This window comes from Salarias fasciatus, chromosome 12 (assembly GCF_902148845.1).
Source record: "Salarias fasciatus chromosome 12, fSalaFa1.1, whole genome shotgun sequence".
Taxonomy (NCBI): Eukaryota; Metazoa; Chordata; class Actinopteri; order Blenniiformes; family Blenniidae; genus Salarias; species Salarias fasciatus.
In genome coordinates this window covers 2,312,704-2,331,386 of record NC_043756.1, presented here as the reverse complement: position 1 = coordinate 2,331,386, position 18,683 = coordinate 2,312,704, and the positions used below count along the sequence as shown (strand labels likewise).

At 45.9% G+C, this 18,683-nt stretch overlaps 1 protein-coding gene across 4 annotated transcripts; it reads right to left on the bottom strand.

The window, feature by feature from the left end:
• Positions 1-294: 294 nt before the first annotated feature.
• On the bottom strand, positions 295-11,278 carry susd1 (sushi domain containing 1). 4 transcript variants are annotated; one of them, XM_030105431.1, is made up of 20 exons: positions 10,682-11,278; positions 10,437-10,580; positions 9,463-9,681; positions 8,697-8,849; positions 7,122-7,301; positions 6,351-6,530; positions 6,089-6,268; positions 4,255-4,434; positions 3,995-4,174; positions 3,665-3,844; positions 3,189-3,353; positions 2,685-2,849; positions 2,355-2,519; positions 2,056-2,150; positions 1,795-1,981; positions 1,623-1,716; positions 1,193-1,427; positions 1,075-1,114; positions 889-982; positions 295-497 (listed from the first exon to the last, which is right to left on the bottom strand). In XM_030105431.1, the coding sequence occupies exons 1-20, from the start codon at positions 10,734-10,736 to the stop codon at positions 479-481; spliced, it is 2,910 nt and encodes a 969-aa protein (XP_029961291.1). In that variant the 5' UTR covers positions 10,737-11,278; the 3' UTR covers positions 295-478. The 4 variants fall into 4 exon arrangements, with proteins under 4 accessions (XP_029961291.1, XP_029961292.1, XP_029961294.1 ...); XM_030105432.1 differs by lacking the exons at positions 6,089-6,268; positions 6,351-6,530 and having other exon boundaries at positions 10,682-11,276; XM_030105434.1 differs by lacking the exons at positions 3,995-4,174; positions 4,255-4,434; positions 6,089-6,268; positions 6,351-6,530 and having other exon boundaries at positions 10,682-11,272.
• Between the last annotated feature and the right edge of the window lie 7,405 nt (positions 11,279-18,683).

The window sequence follows — 18,683 nt, the reverse complement described above, 5'->3', positions numbered from 1 at the left end:
CCCGGCGTCTGACTTCCAGGGGCCGAGTTGGAAAACGGCCCTCAGCTGCTCCACGGAGGCTCCGGACACCGGCGAAGACGCACGGCTCGCGTGCGGCCGCTGGAGGAAGCGTATCTCCGCTCCCCGGCGGATGCGCGCTCCACGCCGGCCGCAGGACACCGCCGGAGGCCCCCCTTCCGACTGAAAGGCAACCCAGCGCCGACGGAGGAAAAAATACAGCTGAAATGAGCGACTTTGCAGAGATGATGTCCCGCGCTGAAGCTCCCCTGCCGTGGCCCCCGCTAAGTGCGGCTACATCGGTTGGATCTAAATAACTTCTGAGGGACTCAGAGCTGCATGATGTTTGTCTGAGTGAGTATATGAGCATGACACACCTAGAAATAAGGTCCAGATGTCAAAAAACCGAAGTTGCCCTTTAATAACACGTTTTGATTCTTTACAGAACGCCCTGTCAAATTAAAAGAAGATTTTTTTCCCATCATGTCTTCTTGAAACACCTGAAAAAAGACAGAACGGATTCTTTAATGTCACATCATGAAACGTTCACAGGCATTTAAACAGGGTATCTTCTCACAAATTCACAAATGTTTCACATTTTTTTGTGTTAAAATCATCTCTGAATAGGCTTGACTTCCTCAGTGCAACAAATATATTACAACTGACTCACTACATTTCCGAGATGTATTTTTTAACAGCTTGTCACATCCATTGGGTTTCTTTTTGTTGTTGGGGGGTTTATAGTTTTTTCTTTCCATTCAAGCAGTGTTTGTATTTTTAATTAAAAATACAAGATCAGTTGGACGCAGAAGATTGTTTGCTGAAGTTCTTAGAAGAAATGCCACAGATATAAATGTTTAATGATAGTTTATGAGTGAAGATGCCAGATACCAGATGAAGCCGTATCCTCCCAGCACGCTCAGGGTGGCCAGCGCCACAAACACAGCACCGCACAGCGAGGAAACCCTCAGAATGTATGAAGTACCTGCAACAAACACGTGCGGTTGAGCGTTTTCTTGAGGTTATTAAAGTTAAGGGGGGAGTCAAGTTACAATAATGAAGCACAGGGGGAATTACCTCTCACTTTGGCCCACAGAACACAGGAGCTTTTCATCTCCTGGGAGAAAAGGAAGCATCAGTAACATCTAGAGACGTTTCTCAGGACTCGGGAGTTTTTCGCTGTTCAGCGACTCACCGTTTTCCACTGACACACAGCTCGCAGGATGATGTAGTAGCTCGTGCCGCTCTCCAGTGGGGCGTTGTGGAAGCCTCCGTAGAGGCGTCCGTCCCCCACGGTGAAATTCATCTCTGTGCCAACGTGTCGCAGGTCGAGCTGCGCAGCGACGTACTCCGAGGGGTCGGAGGTCGCGGGAGAGGAGCAGTCGAACGCCACAATCCCTTCCACAGGAATCACAAACACCTGGTACACACTGGCGAAGGAAGGAGGACAGATTCCGAGCTGAGCTTCTGGCATTAAGGGTGCAAACATCCATTGTTCAGGGATCAAATTGTCTTTCTATCAGAAAATTGTCATTTTTTAATAACTTATGACAGAATGTTAAGGAAAAGTCTCCAGTCGCTGCAGGATTCATAACCGAGGTCCTGAACGCCGTCCTGATTCTTACCTTAACGGGTCCAGAGTGCTGGACGATCTGCGGAGCCTCAGAGTCGGCAGAGGATTCTCAAACTCCCCGTAGTGGACGACGGGCGGCGGCGGTTCTGTTGAGCATCGGGCTGAATGAGCATCGCTGAGGACACAGGAGACGGACTTCCGGAGCGCCGGCGGCACGGCGGTACCTGGGAGACCGGTGCTGGCGGCGACGGAGGCCGTGAATCCGGTGGAGGCTGCAGTGACGGAGACGCTGTAGTTTGTCACTGGAAGGAGGTCGAGGCAGAGCTCCAGCTGGCCGGCCCTCGAGCTCACATACCGCTTCCTCTTATCATGAAACGATCTCTGGTAGTCTCTGGACCCGGTGTAAATGACCTGGAAGCAGTAAATCAAGTCTGTGGCTGGAGACTGCAAACAGGAAGCAGACGACGGATCAGCTCTGGTGCTACCTTGTACGTCTCTGTATCCTCCTCGTACTTTTCTGCATTCCATCGCAGACAGTTTTCATTAAAGACCGATAAATGAGTTATAGGTGGCTTTGTCTCTGTAAGAGAATAAACAAAAGCACAAATATGTTCTAAATTCTGGACAATTCAAGTCAATTTTATTTACAACTCAGTCACAGAAAGGCCCCAAAGCTCGGATTTAAAACAGGGATGGTTCGCTGAGATCAGCCCGTTAACCGTTAACGCTGACATGGCTGAATTCCTGTTCGCTGTCTCGTTTCCTTTGCTTTCTTCATGCTCACCTATGCATTTGAGTGTTGCTTCCACCCACTGTCCAGAGCTGCCACACTCCGAGACGTTGCTGCCCCTCCAGCTGTGGTATCCCTCCACACAGCGGTGAACCACCACGCTCCTGTTGTGCCATAACACCTCTGAGTGAGCCAGGATGGGGATCGGACCACATTCAGCTGGAGGGAGAGTAGAACTGTCACATTAGATATCATAAGAACTGCATTCTGTTGTGTCACACAGTTGCTTTCCAGCCTCAAAAGTATCCGTCCTGTGCTGTCCCGTTGCAGTGGCGCCGTCACCGGCTGCTTCCTGTTTCTGCTGTCACCGCTGAAGCGTCTCACCTTTGCATGTCAGAGTGGCTTCCCGCCACCGCCCAGAGCCGAGACACTCGGAGACGTCACTGCCCCCCCAGCGGTAGTAGCCCTCCACACAGCCGTGGACCGCCACGCTTCTGTTGTGCCACAGCACCTCCGAGTGAGCCAGGACGGGAAACGGGCCACACTCAGCTGGAAAACAGCAGCGCTGGACTTTACAATATGCTTCAGTTATTCTTATATCAGTTTCTACTGGCGTCAAAGACACAGGATTGGCTCAGTTTTCTGCTGGAAGTGACTTGAATAGAAACACTGGACTTATTTTCAGAATGAGCACTCGCAGGTGGACGTGCATTCAGTGAGGTGAAGGCAAATTAAACAGCATCTCCACCGTTTTCAAGTGAAACAGAAAACTTTTGCAGCGTTTTGAGCGACTTCATACATGAAAACGGTGTTCAGAGCCAGAATAAAGGCATGGCTGCCTCCACACAGCTGCTTCCTGTTTCTGCTTTCGAGGCTGGAGCTTCTCACCTTTGCATGTCAGAGTGGCTTCCTGCCACACCCCAGAGCTGCCGCACTCGGAAACGTCACTGCCCCCCCAGCGGTAGTAGCCGTCCACACAGCCGTGGACCGCCACGCTTCTGTTGTGCCACAGCACCTCCGAGTGAGCCAGGACGGGAAACGGGCCACACTCAGCTGGAAACAGAGCGTTCAATCCCTTCATGTCTGACATTAATGATGGAATAGGCCTAGGCGCCCTCCATAAAGACATGGGAAATATTAAAAACCAACAGCAGCCATTCACATACAATATTTTGGAAACATTTGGTGTTATCTGCTCATTCAGCGGACCCGTTGATGCTTTATATACAGAGTTAGGACACATTCAATGCACTATTGTCTGGACAGCAACTGCAGGATGCCATCGCATTCAGGCAGGAACATAAAAGCTGATGAAGCTGCCATGAAACAGAGTCAGGTGCACAGTGGGAGACTTGTCACTCTACCTTTGCACTGCACAGACACTTCCCCCCACTCTCCTGACAGTGAACAGGTTGAAATGTTAGTTCCTCTCTCCTGGTAAAAGCCATCCACACACTCATACTGCGCAGCGCTTCCCGGCGAGCTGCTGCCATCCCACCGCAGGTTAGTGTTTGGGAGCGTTACTGGGGGGCCGCAGCTGATTTCTGCACACAGACATGAATTAGTACACACAGACACAGAGCAGCACTGAAAAACACAGTCAGAAATACCAATAAACTCTCATTCTTTAGCAAATGACACATATAATGGGAGGTAACGGTGCTCGACAGTGCACTCATGAAGGTTGTTGTCACCTTGACACAGCAGTGAGGCTCCCTCCCATTGTCCACCCGCCGTACAAACCGAAACATTCCCCTCTCCAACACTCAGATATCCAGGGACACACTGATACACCACCTCTGAGCCCACGCTGGAGGATTTATCCCACAGCATGACCGAGTTAGGGACGGGCGAAGGCTCCCCGCAGTCCACTTCTGCAGAGGAGGAAATGCATTTTCTCCAGAATGCAGCGGGAAACACAACCACCAGAGGAAAGGGTGAGAGAGGACGTTACCTTTGCAGGAGAGGTCTGACTTGGTCCAGTTACCGTGCACCGTGCACACTGACACATTGCTTCCCTCACTGTGATAAAAGCCTGCCTGACAGGAGTACGTCAGCGTGCTTCCAGGGGTGGAGCGGCCGTCCCACTGCTGCCCGGCGTGGGGCAGAACGGGAGGAGCTCCACATGACACCTCTGTGATGGGGAGCGACACACATCTGGTCACGGAGAAGTTCAAACAACTTCAAGTACGCTAAATACATCTTGTTTAAGGTTGAAAATGCATTTATTGTTCTTCTCCCTGGGTCGTTTCATCATCCTCATTAGTTTTTTCCATTTGCTGCTTCTATATTTATTTTCTCTCTGTGAATCACTTTGCAGATGTTTGTGTGAGAATTCTTCTACTTTTGATGCATTAATATTAGGATTTTTCATGTTTTTCTGTGCAATAACTTAATCTATTTTCATCTATTTTTAAAGTTTCCTCTGTTTGAAAATGAACTTTTGGTGCATGTATTGAAATGTATTTCTCTCCTTTTTCTAAATGTTAGGTAAATGAAGTTATCATTGTCAAACTAATTGATTACAGTTTAGTCATGATTGGAGAAATTCCTCTTTGATATCTCAAACTCTTAAGATGTTGAAATAAGTAAGTATTTTAATATAAATATTTCAACATTTTATTATCTTACAAATATCTTGTCTCTGATAGTTTGAAAATAAAAACAATCTGTGTTTACTTGGGACTTTTTATTGTTGTATAAATCAAAATAAAGCCTAATTCTGCTCTAAAATGATCATGTAAAGACCTGAAAACTTTGTTCGGAATGGAGTTTGAATCCAAAAAGCCCACAGCCGAATTATATGCTGATTAGGCGCGACTTCTTTCGGGTCTTCTGCGCATGCTCCGTCGTGATGATGCAATATTCGAAGATGGCGGCCCGCACGCCACGTTTCGACTCGTATGGAGAAAATTTATTTAACGGCAGTTTTTAAAGAATTGGATGTAATGAAATTAGCGGATTGACGGCAGCTTAACAACGCGGACATTTTCAAAGCTTAAGCATCAAAGTTAACCAAGAAAGAAAGACGACAAAAACACTTTTTACTTCCGGGAGACGTCAGTACGTCACGGCCGCCCCGTCCAATCAGAACGCTGCACAGACGCCGGCGTGAGAGAGGAGTTAAAGGTGCTGTAGGCAGGATTTTGCTAGTCAATGCTAATTTTTCTGTGTTTTCTTTGGATTAAATGTTAGAGTATCCATTGATAATCCTTTAGGAGTGTAGCATAACTGCACTACCGCGAGGGCGCAGCGTTTCCATCTGTCTCTGTTCTGAGCTGAAAAGGAATCTCACAGCTCCAGGTATCTTTGACCAATCAGAAGAGCCCATGAGCCTCTAACCGTGATTGGTCGAGGGGCGTTCGTCACACGTTCTTGTGGGAGGGGCTTAACTTGCATGAGGGTGTGATGTCAGAGAAAACAGGACAGGATTGGCTGTGCTGGGTTTCAAATCGCCATCTTAGATGGGTCAAATCGCCATCTTGCTGAGGTAAACCTAAGCAAGATGGCGGAGATGCGGAATCCTGCCTACAGCACCTTTAATCCTTCGTTTTTCCCAGGTAAACACCAAGCTCGTGAATATAATTCTCAATAATAATAATAATTACTGAATTCCGTATTAAAAACACCATGGAACCACACTCAATCAATCTTTTGTTTCAGAACTGAAAATAGCTGGTAATCGACTTTTTACTTTTATCCTGGAGCTCTAGGAATTAGAGAGATTTTGTCCTTCTTTCTCTTTCACAAAGCGTGCTCTGCCCTCCGTGGTGTGAGCTGGGAGTTACCTTGGCATGACAGCGTGGGGAGCGTCCACTGACCGTTGCCGCCACAGACAGATGTGTTAGTCCCTCCTGCGTTATTAAAGCCCGCCTTACAGACATAGAGCACTGAGCTGCCGGGGACGGAGTCGCCGTCCCACACCTGCTCAGTGGATCTGATTAGAGGAGGATTCCCACACAAGATCTCTACAGGGAACAAGATTCACCGCAGCTGTAAACGTCGGCACAAACAGCTGCACATCTGCATGAAGCGGAGCGGGGGCGGTACCTTGACAGAGCGCGGACGGCCCCTCCCACCGCCCGGCTGCAGTACACACCGACACATTGCCCCCGCCGACATGACGGTACCCAGTGCCGCACTGGTAAAGCGCCTGGGCTCCCATCCTGGAGCTCTTATTCCACAGCAGGTGAGAGTGGGGGAGGGCGGGGGGAGAGCCACAGTCAACCTCTGAGAGCCAAAGCAGTGACACTCAGCAACCGCCTGAAAACTCAGTGCATGTTCACAACGTTTAAGGTGGACGAGCCACAATGTCGACCAGGCACAAAGAGCATATCAACAGCACGGAGCTTCAATGTCTACAGATATATTAGCATCAACAAAAACACTGCACTGGTCATGAAAATGTGATGCGCTGAACAGTATGTGAAAGAAACAACATCAGTGAAAGTTCTGAAGAAATGTGGTCTGACTTTAGCCCACAGTGGGCAGGACCGCCCTGCGGGGTGAGGGAGACGGCAAGTTTGACAACAGAGTCTATCGTCCTGACCTTTCAAAGCATGCTTCAGGGTTTTTAAATGTCTTTGACTGCAGGGGAATTGTTATTAGTAGGTTACTTGTTGCAAAACAGCGACAAACGTAATGTTGCCTTATTTTTGACCACTTAGTCACAATGCTTCCAAATGTTTAGGTTTATTAAAATGCTCAGCAGACAAAAAGCAGTATTAGTGTTCATTTATAGGTCTGTGTGGAAAAATCCTTCAAGTTTAAAGCTGAAAGTGGTCCGTCTGTGGCTCCTCATAAGCCTCAGCATGTCTTTACCTTCACAGACCATGGTGGGTCGCGTCCACAGTCCATCGGCTCCACACACAGAGCGGTTGTCCCCTCTCCTCCACACGAAGCCGTCGTCACACACAAACCAGGCCTCGCCGCCAAACGTGGTTCCGTTGAGCGCCTGCAGCACGGCGTCCTCCACGGGGACCGGCTGGCCGCAGTCCACCACTGGGGCGGGGGGGCGGGGGGCGGGGGCAACAGGTCAGGGTTAAATCAGGCTTTTCTCACACTTTTTCTCATTCAGCATGACTTTTCACCACCACACCCACCAGGAAACAGCCTGTCGCCTGCACAGCGCACATTCCAACATCCTGACACCAAATAGCCAGAGAACCAACCCGTTGTGTGTCAACGTCTCCCCGGCAGGAGGGTAACACAGGAGGAAGAGCCAGCCCGGCTCACGGAGCGCAGAAAGGAGGAAGGAAGGGAGGGAGGGGGGATTGCAACAGGTTCAACAGAAACACAGGAGACAGCACGAAAAAAAAAAAAAAAAAAGCAGAAGCTGCTGATCAATAAGAGCTTCAAATGATTCGTTTATGAGTGATTATGAGACGTGGAAGAGCAGCAATGTGGGATGGAAAGTACAAATCCTGCTCTGAAAAATGTGTGTGTGTGTGTGTGTGTGTGTGTGTGTGTGTGTGTGTGTGTGTGTGTGTGTGTGTGAGATTCCGGTTGCAACAAGGCAGCAGGGCCTGTTTACTGGAAGGTGTTGTCAGGAAAACAGGACGTTTCAAAACCAGATGAAGAGAAGTCCTGCTGTTGTCATACCCACTGTATTTTTTTGAACTGCGCACTACTTTTTACTTCATGCAATGTTTTTAACTTATTTGTTGTGTTGATTGCTGCCAGGGTTAGAGTTAACCTAACCTTAACTCTATTCCTTCAAGTTATTTAATTCTTTAAAATTCATGTTGCTTGTGGGACTGTTGTTTGTTTATTGTTTTGTCTCAAAGCATTTTCTAGGTGATATTTTTTTTAAAAATGACATTGTCTAAAAGTGCAAACGAATCCAAAATCAAACATTTGTCAGTCATTTCAAACTTTAAAATATTTCAAAATGAGATTAATTTCTCTTTGGAGTTCTAATTTGTACCTGATTCCTTAGCTCTACCGCACTACCAGAATGTGTTATTACAGTTATTAAAAAGTACCCAAAACATTATGAACAGCGCACATTAGCATTTTAGCATATATCTCTTGCAACAAAATGATGGATTGTACTGTCTTTGTATTTAGCAGGATGTTTAATCCCATTTGTACATTTAAATATATTATAATCATTTGATTTTGTTGGTTTAATGTCATCCAGGATTGGACCAAGTATTTATTTATATCTTGTGGGAATAAAGAACATATTTTTGACTGAAAAAAGATGGACTCCAAGTCAAATTCAAAGTCATCTTGACTGTCAGTTCATCAAAATGTAAAATTCGTGTACAGAATTGAAACTGCACTTCTCTCTTCAGAACCTTGGTGCACTAAGATAGTAGAATACCAGCTTCTCTCAACGCAGAGTAAATCACTGAAAGGACAGAGAGCGGATGTGATTGGGACGTGGGTCACCTTTGCAGGAAGCGTTGTCTCTCGCCGGGTGGAAGGGCTCGACTCCATCGTGGACCCGATATCCAACCTGGCAGCTGCAGTCGAAACTGCCGTCCAGATTCCTGCAGCGGGCCCCTTCTCCACACACTCCGCTGACCCTGCACTCATCCACGTCTGCAAACAATAATACCCAACAGAAAGATGCACTGAAAGACTTTACTTCATCTCATTGCTCAGGAAAAAGAGCTGAGTAAAAGTTTCACCTCCACTTCTTGGAATATTTTCTGTTTCAGGTCAACAGCCTAAGAAGCTCTTATCAGTGTGAACACATGACGAAAAAGGGCCCACCTCCACCTCCCTCTGGATCCAGCTCCTCATTATCAGTCTCATTCTTATCTAAATGAGTCGACCAATGACAGGCATACCGCAATTTATTGTCTCTGGTAATCAAGATCGAGACTTCGGGGAAAGAGTCTCTCATGAAAAAACATATAGTGAGTATTAGTGAAGACTGACTGAAACGTGTTAAGGTCACAGTATGAACAGGCTGTCAGCTGTTGTTTGGTTAAATTTCCTCCCCAAAACTAATTTAAAGAATGCAATCTGAATTGAATAAAACAAATTAAAAGCCTCTCTTTACTGTCATGAAGCAGACAAACAGCAGGTTTTTATCTCCTGAACAGCCATCCCCTCATTCTCTGCTCCTTTCACTGCTTTGCTGCTGTCATAATGATACTGACCACTAGAGGCCACCAGAAACGGCCTGAATGACCCCGGCTTGGTAAACCTAAAGCAAAAACCTGACAGGAGCGGCTCAGTGTGACACTGGACGGACGGTCTTCAGACGCACCCCGGCAGTGCGTCCCGTCGTTGGGGATGAAGATGGCCATGCTGTTGGAGGGGCTGTAGCCGGCCAGGCAGGTGCAGTAGTAGCTGCCATGCGTGTTGTGGCAGGTGGTGTGCTGCCCGCAGATTTTACTGGCTCCTATCTGACACTCGTCTTTATCTGGAAGAAAAACACCAGAACATAATTCACATGCTTCTTCTACAGTAAAAAAATAAATAAATAAATGAATAAAAAAAATCCAACCATTACAGAAGGTCATACTTAGAGTAGATTAATGGATGATAAATGGATTAATAGATCGCTGCAGGACTGATCTCCTCTCCTGTCAACCTGTTGCCTCTGTCTGAACTGCTGACTTTACAAAAGTTTCAGCAATACACATTTATGTAAGTGCATGGTGAAAGAAGTCAATAAGTGCGTAAACAAAACAAGTAGACAGCTTTTTTATTCTGTCGATAACACGGAGATGAGTTCCCTTTTTTCGTGAATCTCTGCATGCTGGCATTCCAGAACGGTTGTGTTCATTTCTGATGACACAAGCTGACAAACTGCTGACCAGATCAAATGAAATGCACGATGTTAGGATTACTGAGCGGTTTCGGCAGTTCGTTCCTCCTAACGGATGAAGATATGAACTAAATTCCCACCGAACGATGGACACACACACTTAAACAAAAGGCTTGAGCCAAATTCACACAGAAAGATGAACGAGCATCTGCCTTCGGCCAGAAATGACAAGATACATCACTAATATGGTACAAATTAGTTTGTAAAAAGAAATAAATCATATAAAAAAACTGAAGAACAATAAATTAAACTTCCCATACAGTAATTCAATTTTTAAACCTTTTCAGCTCAAACTGTGGGATCGGGGAAGCACAGACTAACTTTAAGAAGGTGTTAATGTTTGTTACCTTGACAGAAGGTCCTTCCGTTTCCGACAAAGCCGTACTTGCAGTTGCAGACTTTCCCGGAGCCGTCCGCCTTGTCGTCGCATGTGGCGTTCAGGTGGCAGCTGGCACACACGTCCAGCACACTCTGGCCCCCTGCTGGTTTCCCTGAGAGGAGACACGAGGATCACCGGCTGGACAGTTTCCTGGATGTCCCTGGCGTTTAGAGGCTGTTCCAGACGCAGGTTTGCTGCTACCGCTTCACTCACCTGTGAAGACGCAGAGCAGGAAAACCACCGTCACCGCTGTCTTTCTTCCATCCATCCTTCTCTCGACCTCACCGCACACTAAACTTCCTCCTCCCCATGTTTGTGTCCCTCTTCACTCGAGCTCGAGGACTTCCTTCTTTCGGACCACCATGACGGGGCGTTTGATAAGCAGTGAGCGGGTGAGCTGGGGTCACCTCCACAAATGGCTCTTTTTGTCAATGGCCTGCTCGCAGCTGGTGGTTTCTGTGGCTTCCTCGCTCATCTTCCGCAGTGAACAGTTGCTGCTTGGATTCGCCGGCGATATGCTCGCTGCTCGCCGTGCTGAACTGCGCACTCATCCTGCGGTGGCTGATAAGGGCTATATTTGGCCCAATGAACCTGCTGGGTTCCCTCTCGCTCCAGCACTGTGTCGTTCTGCAACACGTCACTGCAGTGACTGCATCGTAACCAACAAATGATGTTCAAGAGTCTTATCAAGCCAGAGCCATCAACCGATCCTTACTATTTAACCAAAATGTCTATAAATGGCATTGTTCAGCTGTGTTCACAGGTGGCTGGAATGGTGTGGAATCTAAAGCGCATTTAAGCAAATGAAGCCGACGCCCTCTTCTGGCCTGGCTGCAGGGTCTGCAGGGGGTGACGGCGTGACGGGGTGTTGAGTGGAGTGCTGTGGGAGGAGGAGATAAGTGTGGTGGACTCCTATCTCTCTGCCCAGCAGGGTCTCAACTGAAGACCCAACTATTTGCTGTCACTCAAACCAGGAAGTCGACGCTCCATCTGAGCGTCCGCTGATTAACCAGTGGTTCAACAACCTGGCCTTCCAGAGGTCACATGGGGGACCTGTGAGGCAAAGGAAACCATAAAAAGACACTTTCTAGCATCTACAAGAGCTGTGAGAAACTGGTGTGAATGTTCCTCTTTCTGTGTGGCAGTGGGTGTGTCTGCCAGTGTTTGTTACAGTAATACAAAAAGAGAAGTGGGTCTGCAGCCTCTGTTAGAGGCAGAGTGATCAACAACAACTGCTTTGGATTTATTTTCACACGGAATATGGTTCAAATTAAAAATATATGCAGATATCATTATAAGATTAAGATTTTAATCAAAATTACATTAATGTGATCTAATTCATAGATTTGAACAGTTTTCTCAGTCACTTTGGTACATTCCTCGAATCATCCTCGATATTTGTGAAACAGTAAAATTATTCCTTGAAACCATTTGTCCAAATATCAAACACCATGGATTACCTGCTCAGAATCCTAAATTCATCTCTTAAAAGTAAATAACTGTGTCAATAAAGACACCAGTGCCATCAGACCGACAGGTCTCTGTGCCATTAGACAGTAAGGGACGTTTTGATGTTAATTGTTAAAGTTTTATGACAATAATTCTAAATTTTAAGCAATACTTCAGTATATGTGGGAGATATTCACAAAAATACTTAAAAAGAAATGAAAAAAAAGACAAAAGTAGAAGTGTGAACAACTCCAGTATCTTGTGGGTCATAATTCATTGGATTTATGACCCACCCAAAGGTGCAAATCATACTACAAATATGTGGTGAGAGCGTAAAAGAGGACATGGCACTTCTAGGGAACGTGAGCTGGGATCAGACCGTCGTGAGACAGGTTAGTTTTACCCTACTGATGATGTGTTGTTGCAATAGTAATCACCAGATCCTGTCTGACTTCTTGACCAAGCTGGACCCCCAATACAGTAAAACCGCAGACTTTTGCTTATTGTTCATGTTTATGTTGCCATTTATCTTGTCACGTTGCAACGTGTTTTGAAAAAATACAGAGATAGAATTTCATGTTTTCTGTTTTATTTCAGGGACATTAAAAAAAAAAAAAACATGTTCAACAGACCAGAATGTCTACCATAATAATATAAATGACCTAAATTCACCTGCAGAGTTAATTCATCAGCAGAATGTTAAAAGCAACATGCTTTTACTCCTGGTACACAACGCAGTCACCAAGGTCGACAAAAACTGCACAGGACATCAGTATTCTGTCACTTCTGCTTAGCTCCAGTTCATCTGCTTCATCAGTCAAAGTTTTAATTAGTATGGATACATTTCCTTGTGAACTTTTAAACATGTGTCCAATTACACGTTCAGTGTGATTTCTGACAGGCTTGGTGTTGGGATACCACGTTTTCTCTTTTTGGCAGCAGCAAATCTCTGGAGTTTGGACTCTGACGACTTGGGGTCGGTTTGCTTGAAGATGGAGGGAATGAAGTCAGGATGTGTCGGATCTCTGCTGGGTCTCCCTGAAAACAGAAAGCAATGGAATAAATAAGGCTAGATGGTCATACATCGCTCCTACAGTCAGACTAACGTGTTATTCATACCTTGACATGTTTCGGCAGCTGTATCTAAATAAGGTAGATTACGCTAACTATGTGTAACTGAGTGCAGTTTTGAAGTCATTTTCGTCAATATCTTCTGAGAATTTGAAGAAAAGAGTGATGCATCTTGTTCTCACTCTTTAGTTTACCCCGTATATAGGCAGTTCTTGACACCATTGTCTTAATAAAATGTGTGTTGTAAAACACAGACACAAAAATACACCTTTCCAAAGTTATTTGTTTGTAAAAACAAATAAATAAATAAACACCACTTGCCAGTTTTCAGTCCTCCAGCACCACTAGAATTTCTCTAAACCCACCAAGTTTGACGGAGATACTGTAATAATATCTCCGGAAACCGACAACAGAGCGCTGGCGCTAACTCAAAATCATGTTGGAAACAAACAACAGATCTGATCATACGCAAAAACGATTCTGACCACTTAGGAAGAGTTCACCACAAAGTTCTGCTGGCGTCCACTCCGAGCCGTCCGGTTCCGCTCTCTTCACGGCGTTTACCCACTTCCTCCGACGAGGAGTCCATGGGAAAAACATGGAAAGACACTTTTTCCTCCTTCGTGTTGCGGTTGGAACATCCGACCGCACAAAAACTTTTCGGCATGATTTTTCAAAAACGTTGATACCTGTCACAAGGCTAAGACGATGTGGCGATTGTTTTCACCGAGGAAGGCGTGTTGCATTGTGGGTAACCCCAGAAATACCTGGATGTTCGGAAAGGTCTATACATCCAACCCATACTGAAAATGTCAAGCAGAAGTTAGTCAATCGCCGCTCCAAACTAAAACAAAAATGAAAGCTTTACAAAAAAACACACGCGTTTACGTTGGTTTTTTTTTTCTTCTTTTTTTGCAGTTACATGTTTATCGTCAGGGGAGGCTTTTGTTCTGGGCAATGTGAGTGGAATCATGAGCACTCCATAGGGGTGCTCAGCCGGTTTCCTGCGCCCCCTGTTGGGCACAGACAAGAACAGTAAAATGATGTGAAGCTGCAGATGTTTTTTCAGCTTGTGTTAAATTCACATGAAAGAAAGGTGGCTGTAGTCACGCTGCTCTGCACAGTATTTGAGATTTAGGGTATTGTTCATGTTGAAAATGTCTGTGTTACACTTATTTTCATAAAACCCTGATTAAAAAAGTAGTAACAATAATTATGTGTGTGTGTGTGTGTGTGTGTGTGTGTGTGTGTGTGTGTGTGTGTGTGTGTGTGTGTATGCGCACGCGTTTTTCTATACTTGTGGGGACCAAATGTCCCCACAAGGATAGGAAACCTGGAACGATGTGTCTTGTGGGACCTTCTTCCGGTCCCCATGAGGAGAAACAGTGTTTTCTTGACCATGTTGTTGTTACTGAAAAAAGTAAAAGTGCAAAAACATTTCTTTAGGGTTCGGCTGTGTTGTGGTGTGGGTTAGGGTTAGGGTTAGGGTTAGGGTTAGGGGCTAGGAAATGCATTATGTCAATGAGTGTCCTCACAAGGATAGAAATACAAACGTGTGTGTGTGTGTGTGTGTCTGTGAATATGTGTGACATGAATGTAAATGATAAAACTTTAACAAATTATAAGAACCTGTTTATAAGGATACCATTCTTATGGTAAAGAAAATATTAGATAACCTGCAAAGAAAAAAATATTGAATCAAATTGAGCTGCATTTCTGAAGCACTTCTCATGTTAAAAAAAATGCTTTAGAGTATTACAAACAAAAATCAGTGTGTAATATAAATACAACATAGCCACACCTTCACCACATTTTCATTAAATATTATTAATCGAAAACAGAGAAGTTACCTGATGGGTGCGAACCTGCGAAGTGGACTTTTTCTTCAGAAATCCCCTCAGGATGGCCTGCTGTACCAGACTGCTATAGTGAAATATAAAACAGCAGAGTTCACTGATTACTACCTCACTCCAATTTCAATCAAACATCCTTCCTACGTTAAGGAAGCTTATGTAATCAGGGTTAAACTACCACCTATCTAGGCGTCCATAGTAAAAAAACGTATTAAAAATACTTACAGTAAATAATACACAATATCATCATTTATTTACTTTTCTATTCCTACGGAATTTTACTTGCCTCTTTCCTTTTGGTGCATGCTGTTGTGATCAGTGGGAGGGAATGGCCGCGACCTTTTTGCCAGTACTGGACTTTCAGATCCTGTTGGGAGCGACGCCGCAGGTCTTTTTACCTGACCCTAACCAGTGAGTTCGGTACCTAAACTTCATTTGGACTTGATCACAGGTTAGTTTTAATATCCAACCCATTAGCTTTAACGGACCTGGAAAGGTCTGGCCATCCTGCATACGGACATCAAGTCGGACAGCATCCTGCTGGTCAGTCAGTGATCCGGGCTTTCGGGGTGGAGCTGATCCACTTTGGGCCGACTCTACCGGTCTGGACTGTGGCTTCAGCCTGGAGGGTAGTGGTGGGTCCATCCCGCATAGATCCTTGTTTGATCCGCACTCGATGTGTTCCTCTGAAGCTAAGTCCACAGTGGAGGCTGCGGGTAAATTAACCTCCACTCTCTTTGACTGAAGCTGCTTTCATAATGATCCTGACAGAACTTGTAAACCTTGGTTAAATCAACAAGAGGCAAACGTTCACAAAACAAAAAAAATCTTAACAGTGTGAATGATAAAAACATTCCACCAGATGGAGGGAGCAAAGAACTCATCAAACAATGGTTTCTCCTTGTGTTTGTTCCAAACATGATAGAGGTTTTTTCTTCTGCATGAGTGAGGAAGATAATTGTACTCAGAGAATGAGACATAGAACCATCCATCCATACTTAGTCCACTTTATTCAGCTTAGAGGACGAACGCTCACTGACACATTGGTTTTGTAATTTTTATCAAAAACAATCAAGACATGCATCTAATTTAGTACCAAAATGTTATGACAAACTTGAGAAATACGTCTTTTAAAAGTGTAAAAAAATGGCTATCTACATCTCGCTGTGGAAGCAGACCGTCGTCATCCAGCAGAATGATGTTTGAGCATCTGGACTGAGAGACCGGCGCTCATTCACGGTCCAGCACAGACCCCGTCTGAGGGTTCGAACCAGGGGCCTCCTGGAGGGTCATAGAAGAGTGCAGGAGCAGCAGAGTTTCTCCCGCTGGGCGGCCTCCACCCCCTCCTCCTGCTCCTCGGGCGGAGGAGCTTCAGGAGCTGGAGACTCGTCTTTACACTCGGACAGCGAGCAGCTGGACGTGGACAGCAGCCGTCCACACACCAGCTCGGCGGCTTTTCCATCCATGACCGAGAAGTCGGTCACGGTCTTCTCTCGGAGCGACATGTCTCCGTCGTCGTCGTCGTCGATCAGCACAAACTCCTTGAGGTAAAGCGTCTCCGCCCCCTGGAGACTGTGGTTCTCCATCACGAACGTCAGGGTGGAGGTCTCCGTCAGGGTCTCGTGGGGGTCTGTGGAGTCCTCCGGCTCGGAGCAGGCCTGGCTGCTGGAGTCCGTCGTCCACGCCGAGCCCCTGCAGGCGGCCTCGTCTCTCACGCTCAGCTCCCGGCTCCTGGAGACGGCGTCCGGCGTCCGGCCGGCGGGCCGCTCCCTCCTGCCGTGGCCTCCGTTCTTCATGGCGTGGCCGTTCTCGTGAAGCGGCTTGAACGCCGCTCTCTGGTAGTCCCGGTCGAGCCGCACGCCGCTGCTCCCCGTGGGGGAGGGGAGGGGCACGCCGGCGGCCTCACCTTTTCCCTTCATGGATTTCTCCTCGTCACACTGGGACAAAACACAAAACTGGAGGTTCAGGCTCCACTTGGAAAACACATGGCGCTGGAACTGGCACACAAGCTGGGATGGAAACTGTAAAGCGATGGTTGAAATTCACAAAACTGCGCCTCTCTTAAATTCCTTCTGCAGTTTTAATAAGTGTAAGTGGGACAGGTAACAGTAAGAGGAGCCGCTTTGTGCTCGTCCCAGCAGGAGAGCAGAAGCTGTCGTTTAGAATCGGACCTCCCTGAATAAATAAATGAAGCCGTCACTTTCAAAGGAAGCAAAAAATAACTTGATCTCCCAGAGGATGGGCTCTTTGAAGATGGAAGCATGAATTTCTCTAAAGTGCTGTAAACCCAGAGAGGCAGAGAGTGTGTTTCATCTCTTTAAAACACGCCGTGGTCCTCCTCCACACTGAGGTGAGGACGCGTCTCGCTCAGAGTGTCTGAAAGCCTGCACAACTTAATGAATTCCTAAAACCTGCACAACATTGACACATAATTCTGAAACGTCTATTTATTTACTAATTACTGGTATATACTTCAACATCAAGCTGAGTTGGATCCACTGCTGAAACTGTCTTTTGCCTGGAAAACACGTATTTCTAAAAACAGGATAATATTCCGGTGATCTTTTCATGCATTCCTGGTATCTAACTGAAGCCTGTTAAAGGCTCATGGACTGAGGTTCTCTTCTGGACAGATTTTGCTCTGAAAAAAAATTCTGATCATATTTCCTTCAAAATCCACAACTATATTTAAAAAAAGTATGCATGAGTGAGAAAAAGACAAACATCAGGAAGAAGATTTCATTTTTTCCAGAAAACTAAAGAAAAAGGTAACCAGATGGCATATCATTATTATTATTATTATTATTATTATTATTATTATTACATTTTACACATGAATGGGCGGGCCAGACGTGCGGGGGGTGTGGGTCCAGTCTCCAAAGTGGCCCACGGACCAGGAGTTTGACACCCCTGCACTACTGACTCAGACTTTGCTAATTGTATTTGTATTAAATGTATGGTTAGATTTATTGAGACTAGATTCTCACAAAGTCATTAAAAAGAAAAGTAAAAATACTTTCCTCAACAACACTTTAGGACTGACTCTTCCAATTGGAAGCGTTTCAAGAAGTGGTCGATAAAGGTTCAGTGATCATCGACTGACTGTCATCAGTCAGGTAGAAACATACAGTAGGAGTAAACAACAGGGCCTGTTACAGGGTGAGTGTCTCCACATGCTAAACTCACCGCACGCTGCACAGCAACTGCACAAACTGACCCTCTTACACTCCACTGACTCACATGCATGACAGAATCGGGACTCCATAAATGAATAATCACGGCGTTGTACATGCTTGGAGCAGTGTGTGCACGCTTCACACCAGCCTGTGGTGCTTGAGCGGATGAAAAATAGATTCCACTCCAAACACGCATTATGGCCTCAGCTCACATGTGGCTGCTGACCCTTTTTTTTTGTCTCGGTGGAGACAACAAGCAGCCTGACAGCAGCCAACAGTGGCACGGCCAGGACGGAATTCACACGCAGCTTTTCAGGGTGGAGGCAAGAGAAATGACTCTAATAACACATTTAAGAAGGAATTTCGTGGGATTAAACACAGCTTAAGATGCACAGTTTCTCATGATGGAAATTTCCTTTGTCTTTACATATGTTGTGCAGAAAATAGACACAAGGAATGATTCATTTTCACAAAGATACACTTAATTTAAAAGCATTTTTTACCTGACTTTACTCCCTTGAACTCCTGCTTCGCTGTGCTGAAAACCACATGGCAGAGACGTGATGAGCTGAGAGCTCCTGAGTGATCTGAGGCTGCTGGAACTCCTTCCTCCTCCCTGAGCATCTTCAAACAAGAGATCCTTCAGACACGCCCTCCTCTTCCTCC